This window comes from Botrytis deweyae (assembly GCF_014898535.1).
Source record: "Botrytis deweyae strain B1 chromosome Unknown BDEW_018, whole genome shotgun sequence".
NCBI lineage: Eukaryota > Fungi > Ascomycota > Leotiomycetes > Helotiales > Sclerotiniaceae > Botrytis > Botrytis deweyae.
In genome coordinates, this window is record NW_024066225.1 from 13,811 (window position 1) to 33,171 (window position 19,361).

Sequence of the window (19,361 nt, forward strand, 5' to 3'; positions counted from 1 at the left end):
AACTCAGTAATCCTTTGTCTGCAACCAGCTAAAAGGAGTGTATCACATCAGAAAATTCCGAAGAAATGTCCCCGACAATCCAAGGATCCAAAGATCAATGAATGAAAAATAAATTGATACGAAATAGACAAAGAAATATTTAAGTACATTAAGAGACAGTTCAATTACTCTGATTGTAGAATTAAGGTTTTATCAACGCAATTGAAGATAAAAAAATTATTCCGATTATCGCTTTGAGGTGACTTTAAATTATGACCTTCTGCAAAACCGGAAGCAGTAATTCCTGTTTTATTCATCAAAGAATCTACCTTGTATATCTTTATGTTGTTCTGCTCAATGAGTGTCTGCTAGTTCTTGCGCTGTAGGATGATGCTCTGTTGAAACCTGTTCAGTTTGAGCCTCCTCATCTGCTTTGTTGTCCACGGTTCCTCTCAGGGTTCTTCCTACTGTTGTAACATCAAGACCCGGATATAACTTTTTAGATTTGCTCTCTTGCTTCGCATTGTTCTCTGTAGACCCCAAACTTTCCTTCGCAAACCCCTTGGAGGCCTGTGATTCCTTTCCCTTTTTTGCACATCTACAACATAAATAGAATCCAATTCTTGACCTGTATCTCCGGAAAAATCTTGCGAAATGTGGAGTATCTGCAATGATAAGTCCAATGGCGTGTTCGGTGATGGTAACTACATTTATAGCTGTTGCGTACCACAAATGGTCGGCATGAGTATTAATATACACACGCCAGTATATGTTTATGGCTGCGGAAAGAACAGCTCTATTAATAATAAGTATAAAACCTTTTTCTTCAGGAATTCGAACTCACAAGAAACCAGTACTAAAAACCAGTAATATGCCCAGTTTTTTCCGCATAGTCATCATTTCCAGTCTACTGACTGCTACCATCGGTACAAGGAATAGATAGACGTCAGTGACTAGACCAAAGATGCCTTTTGGTAGATTGAGAGCTTGCGCTCTGATGGCATTATCTGCAACGAAATAGATTGAAAGTGGGAATGCCCAAACACCGCCGGTGACGATAACAATAAAGTAGAAAATTGTGGTTACTCCCATACCAACATAACATAATATCCTGATTACTTTCATGATGGCGAAAATTTCCAGATACATTAAGAAAATGGTGATTTTGATTAAGCAAATGGACAGAGGAGGCATTATTATGTTCAAAGCTATCGAAGTGCGAGAGCGCAAAGATAAAACTTTATCTAGTGAGGCATCCCACGAGTGAATACCGGTTTGTCCAAAACCGCTCGCCCCAATCTGGAGGGTGATCGTAAAGTTAACCAAGACCCTAAGAAGTAGGCATTGAGGAGTAGCATATAAATCTTGTGCTTACTAATATTTCGACAAAGGTAACGATGGTAGCAAGAACAGCAAACGTGAAGCAAACATCGCTCCAAGCCCAATTTATAGGATGTGATAATCTGAAGATCACCCATAACCTCATCATGATACATATTGCTATGGTGAAGAAACCAAAAGCACAGAATCCCCAAATAACAGGTTGTATAGAATCCGGGTCTGCAAAGTTCGGAGTCACTCCTGGTGGGGGAGGGAGAGCTCCAATTCCCGCGAGAACCGAGGTTGGGATTGTCGAGGCATCGATAGCTTCGGCACGCTGAAAAACCATTGGAGCCATGGTCGTAGAATTATGCGCTTGCAATGAAAGTTTGTATGTGCGTGAAAAAGAGATGCGTTGTTTTCACACATTTAGGAGAATCGATGATTCTAAATACCCTCTCAATTACATAGGGGAGCATGAGCAATAGAAAAGACACCTCTATCATGCTCCAGCTTTACATGTCGATCTCAAATTTGTATGTAGATCTCCAGAATTGAGAATTTTCCCTTTGTTCTGTTGGAGATGAATAGAATTTGCCGAACTGTGCGAGTCTATAGTATGTTTAGCACCGGAAAATTCCTCCTTGAGGAACGCTGAAGGAATCGTTCTTGTAGGTGCGGAAGATGTGTAGAATTGTTAATCCTATGGATCTTGTTTATATATATTGAACCATTCGCACCTTCCATATTTATCCCTAACAACGCAGCTAATTCAATTGGCTACCTATGGATCCACCTAGTGGATAGTAAGAGCAGACGTCGAAAAAGGTATTCGGCAGCACAAGAGGAAAGTAGTTCAATGAGATGATTTCAGGGTGTTACTTGATTGATTTAGAGTGAATTCATACTGAATGCCCCAAAATTCACATGCTTGGCTTTGAAGGGTGGCTACCCATAAAGAAGTGAAGGAGGAAAGAAAGAAAGTAGACAGAAGCGACAGAAGCAATGTCATTCATGATCTGCATGACCATTTAAGAAAGAGATCATGTGCATTCGGTACAAAGAATATGTAAAGATGCTGAATAATATTAGGCTTAATAGCGGGAATGTCTACAAGTTCAATTTACTGTTCTGAGAGGATTCGATAAACTTCGTGCCGAGCTCCCAAACCTTTTGAACTCTGTAAATTCGAGTAGATGATGACAAAACACGGTAGTATTCGGTTGATGGTGGGGTGCAATTCACGAAATGTTCTTTGTTGATCGGGTGAAAATTGATAAAATCATAATCATGATTTGTCGATTAAGAATTCGGTAGATTTAGCATTGTATGCGATGTCATGCGATGTAGTGGATTTTCAAGTCTGATTCGTAGCTGTGATGGGGTTGCAGTGGTATGATATGGTGAGGTCCTAGATTCCTGTCATCCCTTAAGATCACATCTCGCCCGAAATCCCCCATATCCATGCGGCCTAAGTGAAAGATCAATGAACCAGAAAACACAAAGGGGTTTTTGATTCGGGTCTGCATCGATAGTTAGAAAGATGATGCATGGTCTCTGGCTTCTTTTGAATGTCGCAATGTAATCCGAATATTATACATTGAACATTTAAAATAGAAACAAATTGGAAACCAACCATGGGGAGGAAAGCTGCCATCTACCCCTACTTTCTACTGGTACCTCGATCCTTTCCTCTACCATCCAACATCTTGAACCTCTTTTGGAAACCTTCACCAGTTTGCATACCACTCCCTCTGGGACCATCCTCGACACTTCTCTTTCTGCTCTTCTCTAGAACATCCTTCATTCCACCACCGCTACCACTCTTTCTCTTCGTCAACCTCTCAATTCTATCAATACCCTCACCCAGTCCTCTCCATTCTTCACCACCGTATCCAGCATCTTGTCTTCCACCAGCTTTGTTTTTCTTCGCCCGGTCCTTTTTGTTTTCCTTTGGCAATCTGGTATAATTCCTCTCTTCGTATTCTCTTCTTTCGTCATCCTCCTTCTTCTCCTTCTCACTCTTCGATCTTCTGCCACCAGCTATGATGTTGGAACCGATACTTGCCTCTGCAATTGGAGCAGTGGACAATTCCGTATTAATAAACTCATCCAAGGTTGCAGATTTGTTCGCTTTTCTGTCCTTCTTTTCGCGACGTTCGGTGGTAGGCATGGCGGTTGCAGTGATGCGAGGAGGTTTGTAAATACCATCAGAGGAATGCTTCGAGTCATCTTCTGTAGCAGCGGCAGGTCTAAGAAGAGATGAAGGATTTGGTCGATATTGTAGATCGTCAATTTGTGGGTTCTCAAGAGGTGCTCCATTTCCATCTGCATCACTACCATCCTCAGATTCCGAATCGTCTTCATCGCTTGGCGCATCACCTTTAGTTCCAACTGGTTTTGGTGAAGGCGCAAGAGCTCGAATGGCATCGTCGGACGCTCGGAGTACTTTATCGATTTGATATTTTAGTCGACCTTCCAGTGGTCGAACGCCCTTCTCAAGGTATACCCTCAATTCCACCAACTTCTTCACCACCGCATTATCCAATTCTTCTTCATCCTCGCCTGATACATCTTCTTTTTGGTTCCTGATCTTGAGAATTATGATAAAGACTAAGTTTTGAAGATATGATAGGAGAAGCTCATTTTTCACATCTAGGAGTGAAATACCATCGGTAGGAGGTTTGATGAGCGAACTCTCTGGGGTTGATTCGATCGCCGAATTCAATGATTGAGTAAGAGTGGTCAATAATGCCGGAAGAGAAGTTTCGACGGCCATTATTTCGTCGTTTCTTTCAATTGAATGTAATGTGGGTAAGAAAACCGTGTGTATGATTTATCGGGTTATGGAGAAATGTAAGAATTTCCACTTGAAGAAAGAAGATTTCAATTGATTGTACGAATCGATAAGAAAATTAATTTGTCAGGGGGAATAAATTTCTGTTTGCGCCGGTCAAACATTAATCCTTTTCCGTGTTTCATGCGGCCGCTGCGGCGAGGCCAGATTAATTGAAAGGTTGTCCGTTCAAGTTCCCTAGAGCAGTAGCAAGCAACGAGTAACAATCAAGGAGTTTATCAAGTTGATTATTTCAATATCAACATCTCATAATTATTTCTCAAAGTTCAAACACATTTTAAAAGTTAGCTGTTATCAAGCCCACTTCATATGAGAGAATTTACACATTAATTCTTTGCTGGCATTTCATGCTAAATTAAACATAAGGATCAAGGGCTGGATCTTCGTAAGCTCCCCTTTCACAAATAACGTTTCCCTTGGGATTTCTTGGATTACATCCTCACGCTTAAATCGTATCAAACTCACAAAACGACAGGTAAATACTCTTCGTCATGCGTTTAAAAGACCTCAAACCATCTGCCGCCCTTGTTGCGACCTTTCTCGTCGCTCCCGAACTATCCTCAGCTTTCTACCTTCCTGGTGTTGCGCCGACATCATACTCACCCGGCGCCAAAGTCCCCTTATATGTGAATCGACTTACACCTGTCGGTTCTTATGACGATGGCCAATTAAGATCAGTAGTATCTTTCGATTACTATCACCCGGCCTTCCATTTCTGTAGACCAGATCCAAAACCAGAATATGTCTCGGAAAGTTTGGGTAGTATTCTTTTCGGTGATCGCATCATGACTTCGCCCTTTAACCTGAAGATGGGAGTCAACGAGACGTGTAAACAACTTTGCGAAGAGAAGAAGTTTGATCAAAGCTCGGCACATTTTGTGAACAGAAGGATACAGCAGGGTTTTGCGATGAATTGGTTAGTTGATGGTTTGCCAGCAGGACAATTGATTGAGGATGAAATCACACAAACGAGGTTCTATAGTCAAGGATTCGCATTGGGGAGTAGCGATCAGAAAGACATGCACTTGAACAATCACTACGATATCTTTATCGACTATCATGAGGTATCTGCTGGTCAAATGAGAGTTGTTGGTGTTATTGTTCAACCTTCGTCGAGGACAATGAATGAAAATCCAGGGGACCCAGAATGCGGTGCTGGTGGACCGCAAGTGGTACTTTCAGAATCTGGAGAGACAGCTGTCACGTATTCGTACAGTGTCTGGTGGCAACCTTCAACAACAGCTTGGGCTACCAGATGGGACAAATACCTCCATGTTTTTGATCCAAAGATTCATTGGTTCTCTCTGATCAACTCCGCCGTCATTGTGGTATTTCTCGTCATCACAGTCCTTTCGATTCTCATGCGAACTTTGAGAAAAGACATTCAAAGATATAATAGACTCGATTCGATCAACCTTGATGACTTATCAGGAACATCTGCTGCTATCGAAGACGGAGTTCAAGAAGATTCCGGATGGAAATTGGTACATGGAGATGTATTCCGTACACCAGGACGTCCATTGATTTTGAGTGTATTTCTCGGCAATGGAGCTCAATTGTTTGTTATGACGGGCTTTACAATTGCATTTGCACTTTTGGGGTTCCTTTCACCATCCAATCGTGGATCTCTTGGTACTATTATGATCCTTCTGTATACTGTACTCGGTTTTATCGGAGGATATGCCTCAGCCCGTGTATACAAGTCTTTTGGTGGTGAACAATGGAAGCTCAACATTGCCTTGACTCCAACACTCGTCCCGGGTATCGTCTTCAGCACATTTTTCCTCCTCAATCTCTTTCTTTGGGCCAAAGAATCTTCTGGAGCAGTACCATTCACAACAATGCTCGTCATTGTTGCCATATGGTTCTTCTTCTCCTTACCTCTATCGTTTGCCGGAAGTTGGGTTGGGTTCCGTCAACCACCTATCGCTTCTCCGGTCCGTACCAACCAAATACCACGTCAAATTCCTCCTTCCACGTCGTACATGCGTCCAATTCCATCCATGCTTCTCGTAGGTATCTTACCATTTGGAGCAATCTTTGTTGAACTTTACTTCATCATGTCCTCCATTTGGTTTTCAAAGGTTTACTACATGTTCGGCTTCCTCTTTTTATGTTACGGTCTCATGATCATCACCTGTGCTGCTGTCACCGTTCTTATGATATATTTCTTGCTTTGTAGCGAGAATTACCACTGGCATTGGAGAGCATTTATGACGGCCGGTGCTAGCGCTGGTTACGTGTTTGCAAATGCCATGATCTACTGGGTGACAAAACTGCAACTTGGTGGCTTGGCGGGTAGTGTACTTTACATTGGGTATAGTGCATTAATCTCGTTTTTGTTCTTCATCCTTACTGGTAAGTCCACAATCCATAACAATTCAATACGAGATGATACTAACAAGCAGGTCAGGTTCGATCGGATATTTTGCTTGTTGGGCTTTTGTCCAGAAGATTTATGGATCTATCAAAATCGATTAGGATTTGACTTGGTTGGGCCACAATGTCCCTCCGTCAAATCACGATATGTGCGATTATGTGAGATTGCGGGCGCGCTGGAAGGGTTTGAGAGAAAGGCAAGTCATCTATGTACCATACAGCTGGATTTTTCTTGATTTCGGAGGTATCTTCAATTCAATCCGTGTGATGCGATGATTAAAATATTTTATAGCGACGGTCCAAAGAGACACGGTGAGGTGCAAAGGCGTTTGATTAGGGTGGGATGTATTAGTACGCAGTGGAAATGAATTATCACTTTATTGTGTCATAGGATTGCGGCGGTCTGGAAATGATAATTTGCCAATGAAGGCCATGTGCAATAACTATTACGTTGTCACCTTTGTCTGCTTATGGCACTAGACTTGTTCTTTTTTCGTCAAGTAAGCGCTTTACTATCTTGGTATTATTCCAGTGGATACTGCTGTACTATCATTACTCGAGATTGGTAAACCAACTGTTGGTTTTACCTATTTGATTCTACAAGTTTTTTCTGTCTTGGACATTGCTATCAAGCAAAATCATATTTACATTGCAGAATTTCCTGTCCTTTTTTCAATCATTTCCCTTTGTCTATTGTATATCCCTATTATTTGAAGTCCAAATATTGTCGCCCTGAAGATGAATGGTCTTGTTCAACTCTCGGAGCTGAAGGAAGTCTTGACTCCTACTTGCAAGATCTTGACGGATCCCAATGATCTTAATTTTGCAGAGTATCTAAAACGATGGACGGACATTGACTTGAAGACTCCTGGAGCTATCGTACTCCCTACTTCAGAAACTGATTGCCAAAATATTGTGAGAATTCAAAGCACTCGAGCATTGGTCTCTTCCTAACACACGGTAATAGGTAAAATGGGCGTCGAAGAACTCTATACCTTTCGTGACAAAAAGCGGAGGTCATAGTGCATGGTCTACTATTGGAAGTGACGGAATCATCATTGATTTGAGTTTATACAAGGGAATGGAGGTGTACACAGAGTCTGGTACAGCAATCATTAAAGGGAGTATCCTCTCTAAAGAAGTAGCAGTAACTCTTGCGGAAGCTGGGTTCTTCACTGGTATGCATTATTTAGTCTACTTCCAGAATTCTTGGGGGGCGTAATTAACTTTATATCTAGCTTTGGGAAACGGTAACACGGTGGGAGCTATCCCATACTTTCTCGGTGGTGGCTGTTCCATTACTTCATCTATCACTGGTTTTGGATCAGATCAAATTATCTCGGCTCGTGTCATAACTGCAGACGGGGAATTGATCAATGTCACTGATGACACACATCCGGGTCTGCTTTACGCCATACGCGGAGCCGGACAACATTTTGGTCTTGTAACACAGCTTGTCATAAAAATCCATCCTTTGAAGAACCTTGGAAACGACGACGGTGTCATTTGGGTTGGAAGTTTTGTCTTTCCACTTGATCGTGCTTGCGAAGTAACTTCTGTCATGAAAAATTTAATGAACAATGATCAATATGCAACGGCTGGTCTTATGATGATCATGGCTCCACCCCCGACAAGAAATCCATGTTTGGTTATTGCGGCTCGTTACACCGGAAATCCTGACGACGCGGCATTGGCATATAAAGATATATACGACCTAGAACCACTTATTGCTAGTGGAGCGCCGGTACCAATTCAAAATGCAAGCGATAGAGGGGAGGCACTCGCGGCTAAGGGGGGCTTCAAACGATTCGGTATTGTTGGCCTGCATCAGTTCGATGAAGAAGCCTTTCTTCGGATAATTGCAATCTGGACAGAGATGATTGCCGAATGTCCAGATGCAATAAATACTGCATTCAATTTTCAATGGGATTCTCGGCCCGCAAAGAGGCCTGGTATTGAGTCAGCCATGTGTCTTCACGACATTAGGTATTGGCAGTAAGTGGAAGATTCCTCTTACTTTCACAAATGTTTCACAGGCTAATATGTTTAGAAACAATTTCATCTGGCATACTAATTCTAAGAACCGATCTAAAGTAGACGAATTCAATGAGCGGTCTATTGCAATAATGCGTGGTAATGATGAGGTGAATTTTGTAGATTTTCAGAATGGTACTCGAGCTGGACCTATTGAGCGGAGATTTCGAGGAAACGAAAGGCTTAGTAAGTTGATGGCCTTGAAGAAAGAATGGGATCCAAGAGGTGTATTCACGTCCGAATTTCTCTATTGATTTGCAAATATAGATACGAATGACTGATTCAACTTTGTCTTCAAATTCCATATATGAGGATGTTGAGTGTATGATCAAAAGGATACTAATCCATAAGACAGTATTTACTAGGTTTTGAGCAACTTATTCATTACACTAGGTCCCTATTAGTCTAACAATCTGTTTCAGGTTGAGTTTTATGATAGATTCAGACTTGAATAGATCTTTGTTGATTCATCTCATATAGTCATAATAGAGAAACTTTTGTAAGAGTTCTAGAACCTACTTACTATATATATAACGCTTTTCCGGCAAAAATATAAGATTATTCACCTTTATATACCCTAGTTTATTCCCTATAACTTTAAGTTCTTTTTTTAAAAAAAATTATAAATTGTTTTATGTACAAAATTTGATTAAGATTCAATTTCTTAAAAAAAAAAATCAATTTGAAAAATAGTTATAAATTTTTTTAAAAATCTATTTTTAATAACATGATCCTTTAATAATAATTAAATAACTTTTTGAGAAGAAATAAATAACTTTTAAGCTCTTTACTATCAAAGTATTCAATAAAATCCGATTTATAAAAAAAGTCTCAAGAGATGTTATCGTGTATATAGAGTTTGAAATACTAAATCAAGTTGCTCATTGTTTTTCTTAATATATTGATTTTCTTACTATCTAAAGGGGGACGTTAGCTATCTCCTCTTCTTCCCTAACACAGACTGTTACATTTTCTCAGGAAGCTCGCAAAGTACCACTTTTAATCAAAGACGTAACAAAGGCCACAATCGCACGTATTCCAATTTTGGCAATTTTGTCCCCATCACCGAGATTTGGATCAAAGGAGCATACTGTGAGAGATACAGGAGCCGCTTCCATTGGTACCAGGCCAAGACAATCTACAAGCTCATGCTCGAGAAGTCCACCTGGTGATTCGTAGCCGTTGACCTTTCCAAGCGATTCGTCAAGCACATCGAGGTCGAGGTGTACAATAGCCGGACTATACACTTTCTTTGCAAGCTTCATCTTCAATTCCTTGAGATAGTCAACTTTCTGGTCACTGTCACCCCATACAACATCAATTTCCGACTCTTGCACAAACTTTCGCTGCCCATCTGCCACGTCTCGAAGTCCAATATAGAGATACTTAACCCAACTAATTGGTACATGACCGGGAATCGTCTTTGCCAAAGCATGCCAGGACAGTCCAGACGCCATAGACATGCCCATTGCATCCAAATATCCATTGGTATTTGTCGAGGGTGTTTCGAGATCATCATGTGCATCAAAGTAGATAAATCCAGGATCCCGAAGTCCAATACCAGCTGCCACACCGGCGGTAGCCATACAATTCCCCGACAAAATAAGAGGAAACGAATTTGAGTTGCGTGCAGTCGTGACCGCTGTCGATATTCTCCGCAGGATTTCGAAACTGCGCCCTATCTCCCCCTCAAAACTTTCAACTGATTCAATCTCCTTTATTTGTACTTTGACATTAAGACTTTCCAACTCTCGAACAAGGCCCTGCTCTAGGATTCGATTTGGACCATCGCCGACTCTGTGGTTCTTGATGCCAACATGGTAAGGCGACAATATGATTGTGATTGTTGTCGACATTCTCGGAAAATACTGTGTGACCGTAGGAGGGAGGTAGTAGCTTTTAAAAAGGTGAATGAATGATGAAGGTTCTTTTTGGCTGGGGCATACAGAAAGGAAGTTGATGTTAGCAAAGAATGAGAAATCATGATTCATGTGGCGGATCAGCACCGGGTAAATTGTAATTATTACTCGGCCCACTTTACCCACTAGGTCTTTAAGATAAAACCTACATCTACATTGAGGTCACCTTTAGCCGTCCTTCTGCCAGTGAAACCAAACGCATGGCATCCTGCACATCTAGTACGATTTGTATAATTTGATAAGTTGAAGGAATGAATGGGTCAAGGGCACAGAGAGAAGTCGTGTAATGGAGGAATCATTACTCCTTGTGAAGCGAACCAGTAGAAGATTATTGTCGGCGGTGTCTTGATTCCGATGAGTTTCTGATAGGTTGGATGGAGTGTTTAGGAGAACTTTACATTTGGAGCATCTGTAAATTTAGGATTCGTCACTTCAGCAACTGGATCGGTGGGTTCTGTTGCTTCTCCAGCGGATTATTCTGATGCTGCTTGGATTTGTTTACGAACTTCGATAGTGTTCTGATTTATTCACAGGATTGGTACAAGAACGTGTACTGCGCATCTTAGTTAGTTTCGGCATGATAAAAAGTTGGGTTGATGACAAGTACAGAGCGTTATGGTCGAGACCGAATTGCAAGTTGGGATTGAATGGAGGATGACATGTTTGCAACGCGAGATGCGCGACAGTCACGTGATTCAAAATGGCCAATCTCGGTTCAAATGATCATAAACAAGGCGGCAACTTTGGTTATTTGTTTTGATCGCATCCAAGTGGTATATAGCAGTGTCAATGAATCAAAAGGTTTATGAGTCTCCGAGTCAATACTTCAAAGCATCCCTCAGTTTCTATTCTCTTCAATACATTGCAGATAATGAAATTGTCCATCCACTTCTTGAGCTAACCAACTTTCAGTAATGGCGTCATCACCTTTGAATCTAATGATTTTCACGAACAGCTTTCAAAGCCAGGTCGCACATTTGTATCATCTACGGTGGCAAGTTGTCGCTAGTTGACACCTATTTACATTTTCTACTCCATATAAACCATCAGAAGCCAACATTCATACGATATCCAGAGTCATGCCATCATATCAAGTGGTGATCATCTTGTCTATTTCCTCTCAGCGTCAATTACTATTACTATCTTCATCTTTTAATTGTCATTTCTCAATTGTTCCCAAAGCCTTGGAGAGCTCTTGCACAGCTATCTCATTCTTGGTCTAAGTCGGATACCCCACTTTCTGGCCACCCCCCTTTTGGGCCACTTTTTACACCAAAAATGGAAATTTTAACTCTCTCATTTATGGATAGAATTTCATGAAAATTTATATATATATAATTTAGATCGATTTAAGCTTATTCTAAAATTTTCAGATTTTTAGGATTTTTCTGTATTGAGATCTAGAACTTCAAAATATCGATTTTTAAATTTGTATAGGAATCACATATAAATTTGAAACTTTTATAAGATCTTTAATAACTTTCGAATAAAAATTGCTAAAAATATATTGTAAAATTTCACTATCACTTTATAATATATTTCATATAATAGATTCAGAAAAAATAAAAAAATTCTCATAAATAAATATTTAAAGGGGTACCCTCAAAATGACAGGGATTATTTATATTACTCTAAACTCACTGTATACTATATCTCTATATCTATTAATTTTTTTGAATTTTTTTTTGAATTTCTATATAGATTCAAGCCCAAATATCTCAGAAATATATATAGTTTTCTTTTAATAATTGTTGTTAAAAAGTTATTAAAGGTTTTATAAAAATTCTAAATTTATATGTGATTCCCATACAAATTTGAAAATCGATATTTTAAAGCTCTAGCTTTCAATACAGAAAAATCTAAAAAATCTAAAAATTTCAGAATAAGCTTAAATCGATCTAAATTATATATATACAAATTTTCATTGAATTGTATTATATATTGATAGAGATATTAATAGGCCTAAAAAGTGATTTTTGGTGTGAAAGGGTGGCCCAAAACCCTGTTGGCCCGAAAGTAGGGTAACCGACTTATTCCTTATTTTTGTAGTGTATTCCTTTCTCAGTCGAGAGTTGACTTCTGTACTTGGTCTCAGTTATTATACAGTACATCAATAACTTTTAGAGTCACTATCCCATCTCGCGACTGTCAGAATGATCTGAACACCAAATTTCTAAACCTCAATTATCATTCAATATCAAAAAAACAGCGCAATCTTTCCTTTGTAATTCTTTGAGGAGAGTTAATTTCGACTTTTCTGACAGTCGTGAGCCCATCTCCACCTTCTGAAAGACGCCCTTGAGAGTACCAATCAACCCCTCAATCTATTAATTTTGGGGACTATAAGGAGTCATTATTCATTAAAGGTACTTCAAAATCGAAGGAGATCTCATCCTGGGACGACTTGCATCAAAAAGATTATTAATCCTCTGCGTTGCTTGGAGTGATGCTCGACAATGCTGTGCATTCCATCAAATTGCAACTTTATTCGTTGTTGTCCAGAGGCCCCTCTTTCGAAATATTGCATTGGCGAACCGATTTTCTTATACTACTTGTCCCCATCTGTCTTTCACTTTCGCGCTTTAAAATATAACTCTTAGTGATTGGTCTCCTGTAACAGCAGAAGTTGAGGCTTTTGCCGCGCTAGCTGCACCTCCAACACTTGACAACGGACTCATCAATGGTACAAATACCTACAACAATTCTGATACCATCGTTAGTTCGCATTTCGAAACAACTTTCAAGAGTGATACTCGATATCGAATTCGGCTTATGAATACCACAGCCGACACACATTTCAAATTTAGCATTGACAGTCATACCATAAAGGTAATTGCGGCTGATTTTGTTCCAATCGTACCATATATTTCTGATACAATTGCCATAAGTATGGGACAAAGATATGATATCATTGTTACTGCGAATGCAGCAGTTGATAATTATTGGATGAGGGCAGTTGCTCAAACCGTCTGTAGTGAAAACGTCAATGCGGATGATATCTATGGTATTATCAGATATAACAGCACTTCTACTGATGATCTAACTTCTGTTCGTTGGGCAAATGCTTTGACTGACGAACTTTGTGAGGATGAACTCAGGGGTTCTCTTGTTCCATACGTACCAATTGTCGCATCGAACTCTCCGGCAGAAGAGGATGAATTCTCTGTTATTACCAACAAAACTAATGGTGTGATTTGGCAAATGGGAACTTATTCTTTCCTTAATCAGTGGGACTATCCAACATTGTTACAGTCTTACGAAGGCGATGATACATGGGCAGCAGAACAAGCAGTTTATCAATTACCAGAAGCTTGGATAATGCATTGTCATATTGCTTGGCATACTTCAGAAGGATTGGCTGTCCAAATTCTAGAAAGAGAGAGTGAACTAGTTGATCTCTTGGACGGCGACTTATTGAATGCAAAGTGTGCTGCTTGGGATTCCTATGCTTTGGCTGATAATGTAATTCAGCCTGACTCTGGTACATAATTGAGGGATCTTGTAACATTCTTCTCAAAGCGAGCAATTATCGTCATCTATGTTTTGTATTAGGTCCTTTTTTGAGAACAAAGAATGAACAAAGAATTATCATACACATCTATGAAGGAACTTTTCAATTTCCTTTAAATTATGAATTATACAAGTACCACAAAACAATGCCTTTGTTAACTTACTTAAATGCTCATTGAGTTGCGAAAGTGGATTCACCAACTTAATGCCTGTTTCTGATCAGCCCTAATACACAACAACCAACGGATTAAAATCTTTTTCAAACAGAATGTCACAAGAAAACATTTCAGACACTGCTCCAGTGGAGGGTGAGACTGATCTTACATTCGGCCTCGAACTCGAATTCATCTTAGCTACAGTGGATGAAGGTAAGCCTGATCCCCATCCCAAAGATCCTCGCGAGGTAGATGGTAAGAAGCTCAGTAGCACGTTTGTGATCGACCAAGAAATCGGTAAGAAATTAAGAGCTGTTGGTATCCCAGCAATTGTTGAGGAGGAAAAGCCCACGAAAGAGGAATACAAGACGTGCTGGGTCATGAAAAGCGACATCACCGTTGGCGATGACGAGGACGGGCCCGGCAAGGTGACTCAAGAGTGGAACGAGCTCTACACGAAAAATGGCATGGAGATATCTTCTCCTCCGTACTACTACACTAAGCCGGCGAAAGATGCGATCACTAAGGTGTTAAAAACGATAAGGGAAAATTACAGAGTATGTGTTGATGGTACTGCGGGCTTACATGTTCATGTAGGTAACTCGTACAATGGTCTTCAATTTCCAATCCTTAAGCACCTTTTGGCAATTGCGCATACATATGAGCCACTATTAATGTTAATTTTTCCATCGGAGCGTGTATCGGACAATCCCTGGTGTCCTCCTCTTTTCAATTCTCGTCTTACCAAAAAGCACCCTGACCTCACACGAGCTGAGGTTCTTGAGAATATCCTAGGATATACTGACAACGAATCGTTGCTCTACGATTTTGGTGAGTCATTGGGTTCAGGTCGCCTTGGGTTCAACTTAGTAGGTCTAGCGACTCCTTACAAAAATGAACAACGCACCATCGAATTTCGACACCATCATGGCTCTCTTGATCCTGAAGCTATTCTCAACTGGATACATGTGTGTATAAAGTTAGTAGAAAAGGCCTGTTTTGCCAAAAGTGATGAATTGTCCACGCAATTGCGACAAGATATCGCAAAGCCGATCGGATTTGATGAAGGAGATCTTAGTACGATTGACTTCTTCATGTGGCTCGGCTGCCCAGCTCAAGCCTATTACTATTGTGCCAACATGGTAACTGACAAAGATGCACTTAAACAGAGGATCGAATATGATGCGACATGCCGTGAACACTTCCTCAAGTGGGCTCGCCATCGTCTTCAAGTCGAGGCAGAGGATTCTGGGGAGGACGAGGGACAGGATAGCTCCAAAGAATCAGAGCCAACTACAAGTAACTCTGAATCCACAGATGAGAATGAAGCTGACCAAGACGAAGGCAATGATGAGAGCGGCGATAGTGGCGAAAATCCATCCAATTCAAACGAAGATGATTCATGATGTGTAGTTCCGTTCTGCTTTCTCTCTTAATATAGTTGGTAGTCAGCCTAAAGTCAAGCAAATAACTTAAATAATAAACAATATAAAATAATCCCCCACATCTCCCATTTCTCCCATTTCTCCCATTTCTCCCATTTCTCCCATTTCTCCCATTTCTCCCATTTCTCCCATTTCTCCCATTTCTCCCATTTCTCCTCCCTTCTTCGATTGTTTTCAGAACGAATATTTGATAGTGGTTGAATTGCTTTGTAAACGTTACGTGGAGTGCGATTGCCTGTGACGAGTTTTGATGATAGTTATCTAAATTACATCTTGATAAATTTGAAGTTTGCTTCTGTGTTTAGTGAATTCCTGAAAATCTTACAATTTAAAGAGTTAAGTAGTCGGTACTATAAATATTTGGAAGCGGCTAATACTATCGGCTTGATTAACTAGCTTTAGGACATGTGCTTTTTGCCAGGAGCAAATTAGTTATGATCAGCTTCAACAAGAGCTGCATAGAATATGGCTCACGAAAGCGTCTAATGTTAAATGATTTAGCAAGATATAGAGGTATATCACAGTGACCATACAAGTGCGGGAATTTGGTGATAGACAAGAAGATGGTTAAATTGTTTTTATTAGTACGACGGGTGGTATACATTCGATCGTGCGTCCACTTCCATGCATCTTATGCCCTACAAGCTAAAGAAAAAAGTTGACATTCAAAATTATATATACTCTTGCATTAACTCACATAAACTAGATGACAATCGGGATTTAGAAGGGAGACTATTCCCCTATGAATCTTGCATCGAAGTTCCAAAGAAAAATACTTAATTAAGAATTCCCAGATGAACACTGTCTTGAACACGTTTTTAAATGATGACTTTGACAATTTATAAACGCATACTCAACCCTTACAAGACTTGGTAGTCACCACACAAACACGCATCTTGTCATTCGGAGAGTAGAGACCCTCATCATCAAACGAAAAATTATCTTGTGTCAACATGCCTCAACTCAGAGGGTTCTCCTCCATTGATAACAGCCCACGAAACGTTTTTTAATAATAATGAACCACTTGAGTGGCCCCAGAGAAAAGACCCGGCACTTGCCAAAGGCAAATCGAGCTCCTATCAAATAGTCAAATCCAGAACGACTGATCAATCGTAGAATGCAGACTTCGGCTTTAACATACCAGCCACGAAGAACATGGTCGATCTGATTCTGACGCTCTGTATACCGCCACACAATTCGAAAGTAGTGGGCGCCTAGTTAATGCTTTAAGGACAAATGCAACTTTTCGGCGAATTTCACCAATGATTTTGCGGATGTTATTGCCACCAGTATTGACACAAAGTATCGGTGTAGATGAATTTCTTCAAGCTATGAAATTTCACCTATGCCATCAGCTCAATACTGCTGGAAAAGCAACACTTGTTTCTTTGATTCAATAGCTATACCCCGAGATTCGTCAAATGAAAGTATGTGATTGGTTCGTTGAGCAATGCATAGCATTTAGCCGTTTGAGGGATTGATGTCAATTATAGCTCCCTAAGCTTGAAAACTCTCCAGGGTTTTATAGTGGCTTGAACAAAATGCAAGTATGTGAATGCGATATTATCTTCTCCACAAACCATTACTCTGGATCATCGACGAGCAATTCTGTTAACCTTGATCTGTCACCGAAAGAATATTCTCCTTTTTTTTGGACAGAGATACCTTTCAACTGCTATGAGTCCTTACTGTAGAATGTATCAGTACTCTTTGCTAGTTTCAGGGCCTTCTTTCGGGATGATTTTGTTACCATGTCGTGTATCTCGTGAAAGATGTGGTTTGTGAGGACTTCTTTATTTTTAATTGTTGAGGAAAGAAAGTCTTCAATGCAGCTTGGAGATCATGTGACATTAGTACTGTTATTCAACCTAGCGCTTAGGTTATGGTGGAGACTGCGCTTATTTTTTCTTCCTCAGAGATCCCGAAAAATTTCATTGTATAAATTGAGTAAAAGTCTTTGAAACATTTCTTTTATTCTTTCTGTTAACCCTACTTTTTTTTCTCAAGCTTTTCTTAATTTTTTGGAATATTTCACATCTGTAAGGTGTCGAACAACCAACATTCTTCGGAACGGCTTCATATCGCTTCCATCCTTCGACTTCCTATTTATAGGATATCGATACTAGCACAAACATGTCATAAACACACAACAACCCTCCTCTCACCTCCCCCCTTCCTAATTTGACACAATCAAAGATGGACAAAATAATTGATGCACGATTCGATCGAGTTGAAAAGGCTCTTGTCAATCTGATAGCTTCAATCTCCAAGTATAGTCCTGTACCTGCTTTAGCCCAAGACCTTGTTCTTGCGGATCGAGAGCTTAATGATGGATTATCACTTTGTGCGTCAAGTCTTTCATACCTATTCCGCCCTTCTATCACGCCCATTTAATTCTATTTATTAACAATCTCTTCACAGTAAACCAGCATCAGCAGAATACCCATACTCTTGATACTCTCCATGCAACCTCTGCAGCCCTCGATACGAAAATTCGCGACTTTCTTATCCTTCTCACCAGCACACGAAGTGAACTTCTCGGCACTCCATCCTCTGAGTATCCAGAGAACAAGAATCCAGTAGAGTATGAAGAACTTCTTAGCTATGCGCGAAGAATCTCTAAATACACAGCTCCGCCGGAGACTCGATCTTCTAAACCTGAAGCATCATCACCGAAGCAAGAAGAAATTGCGACAAATGGAAGCACTACACCCAGTGTTACTGTGACTGGTAATGGAGCGAATGGAAACGCTATGGATACAGATATCCCTTCAGTGACTCCTAACGGATCCAATCCGCCCGCTGCAAGTCAAGACCAAGCATCACAACAGCCTTCTCAGTCGCAAACGGCTCTTGATGCAGAGATTGTACAAGCTCTCAACACGAAACTCGATGATCGTCCATTCCAGCCATGGGCTCGTGAAGAGGATATCAGAGGGGGTGCATTAGCAAATATCCAAGCATTGCTTGACAGTGGGATCGATCCTGAAGGATGGGATCCCGAGCTTGAAGAACAAAAGAAGAGAGAGAAAGCTGAAGAGTTAGAGAGGGAGAAAGAGGCACAAAGAGTGAAAGAAGAGGAGAAACACAGAGCGGATATGGAGAGAAGGAACAACGCTATGGGTGCTGGTGCAGGCGCAGGCGTCGGTGCCGACAGACCAAAGGTGTTCCAACTTGATGAGTTTGATGACGACGATGATTGAGGGACATCGTAAGCTTTGGTAAGTTCGGTGCTCTTTTTTCTTTGCACATTTTGATACGAAACTATATGATGATGGTAAAAAAATCGATTAGTCTTGAAGACAAAATACATGGTTACAAATATTACGCATGCGAGCCTCTCTGATTGTTCAGCTACATTTTATGTCAATTATCCGTACTTAAGTTGAATGCGGCTAACAATATTCTCTTAGAACATGGCGACAGCCCATCAGTTGTGTCATTGTCGCTTGTTGAAACATGTCGATGATATTTCCAAAATCTCGACCATCCATATTGTTTCACATCATTTTGATAAGATCTTTGAATCGGCCTGCGTATTTCAGCGGGGAGGAACACTGGTACAAGCATCACCATAGGCTGTCTTTATCGCGATATGCAAAGACCAGACCGTTTTCCAGACACAGTACGTTCCCCTCAAATTTTATTTTGACTTTCCACCCCGCAATGATTAGACACGAGTTTCATGCACCACTCATATAGCCTTCGGGTCGTTGATGAGGAACAAACCACTTTTGAGAATGAGCAATGGGATACATCACTT

General features: G+C 40.5%; 8 protein-coding genes across 8 annotated transcripts; 5 read left to right on the forward strand and 3 right to left on the reverse strand.

Annotated features, from left to right (window-relative positions):
• Positions 1 to 333: 333 nt before the first annotated feature.
• EAE98_007496 (uncharacterized protein) lies at positions 334 to 1,657 on the reverse strand (the record flags this gene model as incomplete). The annotated part of the gene is made up of 3 exons (XM_038955119.1): positions 334 to 775; positions 824 to 1,278; positions 1,355 to 1,657. 3 exons carry the CDS (start codon positions 1,655 to 1,657, stop codon positions 334 to 336), a joined length of 1,200 nt encoding a protein of 399 aa, XP_038808297.1.
• Positions 1,658 to 2,962: 1,305 nt separating this feature from the next.
• Positions 2,963 to 4,078, reverse strand: EAE98_007497 (uncharacterized protein; the record flags this gene model as incomplete). The annotated part of the gene is made up of 1 exon (XM_038955120.1): positions 2,963 to 4,078. One exon carries the CDS (start codon positions 4,076 to 4,078, stop codon positions 2,963 to 2,965), a length of 1,116 nt encoding a protein of 371 aa, XP_038808298.1.
• A 569-nt stretch (positions 4,079 to 4,647) lies between these two features.
• On the forward strand, positions 4,648 to 6,637 carry EAE98_007498 (uncharacterized protein; the record flags this gene model as incomplete). The annotated part of the gene is made up of 2 exons (XM_038955121.1): positions 4,648 to 6,514; positions 6,570 to 6,637. The coding sequence occupies 2 exons, from the start codon at positions 4,648 to 4,650 to the stop codon at positions 6,635 to 6,637; spliced, it is 1,935 nt and encodes a 644-aa protein (XP_038808299.1).
• Positions 6,638 to 7,273: 636 nt separating this feature from the next.
• EAE98_007499 (uncharacterized protein) lies at positions 7,274 to 8,831 on the forward strand (the record flags this gene model as incomplete). The annotated part of the gene is made up of 4 exons (XM_038955122.1): positions 7,274 to 7,450; positions 7,503 to 7,713; positions 7,774 to 8,530; positions 8,586 to 8,831. The coding sequence occupies 4 exons, from the start codon at positions 7,274 to 7,276 to the stop codon at positions 8,821 to 8,823; spliced, it is 1,383 nt and encodes a 460-aa protein (XP_038808300.1). The 3' UTR covers positions 8,824 to 8,831.
• Positions 8,832 to 9,543: 712 nt separating this feature from the next.
• Positions 9,544 to 10,425, reverse strand: EAE98_007500 (uncharacterized protein; the record flags this gene model as incomplete). Its single annotated transcript, XM_038955123.1, has 1 exon — positions 9,544 to 10,425. One exon carries the CDS (start codon positions 10,423 to 10,425, stop codon positions 9,544 to 9,546), a length of 882 nt encoding a protein of 293 aa, XP_038808301.1.
• A 2,509-nt stretch (positions 10,426 to 12,934) lies between these two features.
• Positions 12,935 to 13,977, forward strand: EAE98_007501 (uncharacterized protein; the record flags this gene model as incomplete). Its single annotated transcript, XM_038955124.1, has 2 exons — positions 12,935 to 12,978; positions 13,089 to 13,977. The coding sequence occupies 2 exons, from the start codon at positions 12,935 to 12,937 to the stop codon at positions 13,975 to 13,977; spliced, it is 933 nt and encodes a 310-aa protein (XP_038808302.1).
• A 289-nt stretch (positions 13,978 to 14,266) lies between these two features.
• On the forward strand, positions 14,267 to 15,559 carry EAE98_007502 (uncharacterized protein; the record flags this gene model as incomplete). The annotated part of the gene is made up of 1 exon (XM_038955125.1): positions 14,267 to 15,559. The coding sequence occupies one exon, from the start codon at positions 14,267 to 14,269 to the stop codon at positions 15,557 to 15,559; it is 1,293 nt and encodes a 430-aa protein (XP_038808303.1).
• A 2,235-nt stretch (positions 15,560 to 17,794) lies between these two features.
• On the forward strand, positions 17,795 to 18,801 carry EAE98_007503 (uncharacterized protein; the record flags this gene model as incomplete). Its single annotated transcript, XM_038955126.1, has 2 exons — positions 17,795 to 17,942; positions 18,020 to 18,801. The coding sequence occupies 2 exons, from the start codon at positions 17,795 to 17,797 to the stop codon at positions 18,799 to 18,801; spliced, it is 930 nt and encodes a 309-aa protein (XP_038808304.1).
• Between the last annotated feature and the right edge of the window lie 560 nt (positions 18,802 to 19,361).